Source organism: Momordica charantia (assembly GCF_013281855.1).
Source record: "Momordica charantia cultivar OHB3-1 chromosome 11 unlocalized genomic scaffold, Mcharantia_2.0 BLBB01000011.1, whole genome shotgun sequence".
NCBI lineage: Eukaryota > Viridiplantae > Streptophyta > Magnoliopsida > Cucurbitales > Cucurbitaceae > Momordica > Momordica charantia.
Window position 1 is genome coordinate 11,165,199 of NW_028275159.1, and position 4,180 is coordinate 11,169,378.

A 4,180-nucleotide genomic window follows, 5' to 3' on the forward strand; every position below is an offset into this window, starting at 1 on the left:
TTGTACGATTAGTTCATATACACCTATTATCATTTCAAAAGTCGATATTTCGATTCTCACCCCAAAATTGTTGAACTAAAAAATAAAAAACTCACACTTCTCGATCAAAACTTATTAAAACGTGAATATTTAAATGGCTATATTAATAAAAATAAATAAATAAAAATTATGGTAGTGTGAATATTTATTTCTAACCTTAACAAATCAATTTCAACATCATAGACTTTGTATGCATGGCTAGCCATGCATTTGTTAAATTACAATATAGTCAATTCTTACACAAATTAAAGTCCAAAAATATTGCTATATTTTATTGAATAAAAACAACTAATAATGCATGACTTATAAGCATTTTTTGGAACAGAAAACAAGGAAATAAAAGCCTTTTTTGGGTTTACAAAGTCAATAAGCCGCCTTTAATTTTCCCATATTACACACCAAGAACCATGTAGAATCAATTAATGATATTGAAGATAATTTTATGAATTTTAAATTAATCTGAGTTTTCTTTGGTAGGTTTTAGATGTAGAAAAAATTATTTTCGAAAAAATGGAAAATGTTAGTTTGATTGTTATCTCACCTTCCAAGAAATAAGAAACCTAACAAAAGTTTATAAAATAGATATGCAACCTCTTGATTTGAGATGTATGTCAATGACCGGCTGTACGCTGAACTCTGAGCTAGGTAAATGGAAATGCATCTTGAGTTTATTTTTTGCTTTTATGGGCAAAGATATAAATGCTTTATAAAAATGGAAATTTAAGCATATTAATAAATTTAATATATTTATCCTTTATAAAAAAGTTGTTTACTAATAAAGCTGTAGCATTTGCTTGGAAATCAATTTCAAAAATAGTTTTTTTTCTTTTGGAATAAAAAACGGTTTTTTGATATTGGAAAACTTGTCTGGAAGAATAATAATTTTTTTAAAAAAAAAAAAGATAAAAAAAGGGGCAAAAAGACAGAGACAATATCTTACGTTGTTCATTTATGATAATTAATTATTATTTCAAGCATAATTTTATCTAAATACTCAAAATCAATATGTTGAAGAAATAAATAAAAACAAACAGTTTGATAACTTTTCTATTAGTTTTTAAATTTAAAAACAATGGAAAGCACTTTAAAAATATTAGTCTAAAAACAATAAAGGTTGGAAAATGCATTAAAAAAACCCACAATTTCCAAAATTTAGCTATGATTTCAAATTCGTTAGGAAAATAAACTAAAACAAACAGAAGTGGGACTACATAAGCTTGACTTTTAAAAAGAAGCACAATTTTTTAAGTCATAATCCCTTTAATAAACTCTAATTAATAGATTTATTTATTTTTGACAAAAGATGATTGATAGTGAGAAAATTTAAATCAACTCTAATTGATTTTACTTCTATAAAGAAAAATAATAATTAGAGGAATTAATCTAAAATTTAGTGATTGATTAAAAAGAGAAAATTACATATGTATTTTCAAATATAAGAAAATATTTAAAAATTTATAAAAATAACATATCATTAAAATTAAAGTGAAACTCAAACACACTAAAAAAAATGTAAATATTTGAAAAAAAAAATTGCAATATCACATCAAATTATAATTGGGTCAACTATATATAAACTAAGATAAACCTAACAACTTTTTTTCCTATTGAATATTCTCTGGAAGAATGTCCATTTTGTAGAGAACTGTTACATTGTTGAATTAATATCATGTAATATTATATAAAGACAATACTATATATTATATGATTGAATAAATACAAAACTCTTGTTTTTTCTCTATTGTCTTATTGACATTATTTTACCAATTCCAAGTTTTTTTTTTCTTTTTTTTTAAGATTTACCAATTCCAAGATTGGTTTGGTAATATTAATTTTATTAATTAATTTACAATTTACTATGACTCGGTTTGCGTTGAAGGGGCAAGAATTTTGCAGCTATATAAAGGCCAAAGGAGGCTTCATTTCAAAAGCACAATAGAAATAACCCTAATCGTAAGCAAAGATATGGGATCGTCTTCAATGGCTTCCCTTCTTATTCTAGTCTTGGTGGCAGCTCTAAGCTTGCCGTCGGCCACCGCGGGAGGCTACGGTTACTCTTCCCCTCCTCCACCACCTCCTAAATATAAATCACCGCCGCCGCCGGTGTACTACTCTCCTCCTCCACCAGTTTATCCCTCTCCCCCACCTCCGGTGTATTACTCTCCTCCTCCACCAGTTTATCATTCTCCTCCGCCACCACCTCCTGTTTACTACTCTCCACCACCACCAGTTTATCACTCTCCTCCACCTCCCATCTATCATTCTCCTCCACCACCAGTCTACCACTCTCCTCCACCACCAGTTTATTACTCTCCTCCACCTCCTAAGAAGTCACCACCACCTCCCGTGTACTACTCTCCTCCACCACCGGTCTACCACTCTCCTCCACCGCCGGTCTATTACTCTCCTCCACCTCCTAAGAAGTCACCACCACCTCCAGTATACTACTCTCCTCCACCACCAGTCTATCCGTCTCCTCCACCGCCGGTCTATTATTCTCCTCCACCTCCTAAGAAGTCACCACCACCTCCTGTGTACTACTCTCTCCCGCCACCAGTTTACTACTCTCCTCCACCACCAGTTTACTACTCTCCTCCCCCACCACCAAAAAAGTACGAGTACTCGTCACCCCCGCCACCTCCTCCCCACTATTAGGTCAACATATGTACTCTACTAAACCATACATGAAGGTGAGCTTCTTTACAAGATATATAACTCAATACATTAGACCTTTGCATATATCTCAACATGAATTTTGTTATTTTTTCAGGAAGAATGAAAGAAATATATGTTTCCAAATCAATAAAAGGGGATAGCCTAATGAAGATCATCCATCATTGCTATACAAAGAAGGCTTTTTTAATTTGTTTGCATCTATGATATTTTTTGTTGTTGTTTCTATATGTGTGTGACTTTTCCTATACTTTGATCAGTAAAAATAAATTTGCTTGTGTTTCTTTCTCAAAAAAGCTCTCAATCTTTCTATTGTGAGATGTCATAAATGAAATGTTATTTTTATTGTGATCAAACGCCAAAAAAGGACTAAATACTGATTAAAGCATTACTTACCTCTATAAATGATTAGAGATCCGAATATACAACTTTTTGTTCTTTAAAAAGTAATAGTAAAAAAGCTTATTCATTTAGTCTTCAATGGAGATTAATTTAACATGGGTACCAAAGTAATTTCAGCTCCACCAAATAAGACACAAGATTGAGAAAGTAAATTTTTAGAAAAATAAAATTAACTTTTGAATCTGGTCATAATTTAACAAACAAAGTTAAAATGATACTAGTTAATATTTTTATGAAATTCAATATAGTTATTTTTGAAGTTCCTTCCATAGATATGCATAATATTTATTAATACTGGCTCAAGTATTTTTTCCTCATTTGAAATATATTATTCTACACACATGATAATACTTTTAGGTAAAAATTAAATTAAAATAATCAAATCTATAAACATATCGCATGGTTGTTTACTGAATCCAAAGTTGATTTTGACATCATTTTAACTCTCAATGTACAACAAAAAATTAATCTCCTAGTACACAAAGTTGACTTTTTAAATCTTCAAACCAATTTTGTCTTTGTTTGATTCAAATAAAATACAAAATAGATCAAATTACATTTTTAGGGTCAGTTTTTTCACCTGCCTTTTCATTTAACCACTTCTTTTTAATATATTTTTTCTTAAAAACACTTTCTATAAAATAATTTTATTTAAAATACTTATGTTTGGTTACCCTTTTAAAAAATGATTTCAAATCACAAGTTTATTTAGTTGAACTATATTTAAAAATGATTCTTACCATTGTCAAATTATCATTGAGTGATTCTAAAAAGATCTAAAGTCAATCATTTTGGAAAAATAAACTTTAAAGTGATTCTTTCAAATGAATTATAAACTAATTTTTTATTATTATAAATATTATTATTTGTTAAAAACACTATTTAAAAAAAAGAGAAAAAAAGGAAGTATTTTTTCACGTCCTCTCTAACATCACTGCAAAAGTTAATCTAAACACACTCTTAATTAGTCTACGTATATGCTTTCAACTTTAGTTTCATCGCTTCCTTTTTAAATAATGATTCTCTCTATTTTTATTCTTTTTTATAAAATTCTCTATCCATTTAT

The 4,180-nt window shown here is 29.1% G+C and overlaps 1 protein-coding gene across 1 annotated transcript; it reads left to right on the forward strand.

The window, feature by feature from the left end:
* The first annotated feature begins 1,956 nt into the window (after positions 1 to 1,956).
* Positions 1,957 to 3,008, forward strand: LOC111013490 (uncharacterized). The gene is made up of 2 exons (XM_022287938.2): positions 1,957 to 2,729; positions 2,810 to 3,008. The coding sequence occupies exon 1, from the start codon at positions 2,005 to 2,007 to the stop codon at positions 2,692 to 2,694; it is 690 nt and encodes a 229-aa protein (XP_022143630.2). The 5' UTR covers positions 1,957 to 2,004; the 3' UTR covers positions 2,695 to 2,729; positions 2,810 to 3,008.
* The last annotated feature ends 1,172 nt before the right edge of the window (positions 3,009 to 4,180 follow it).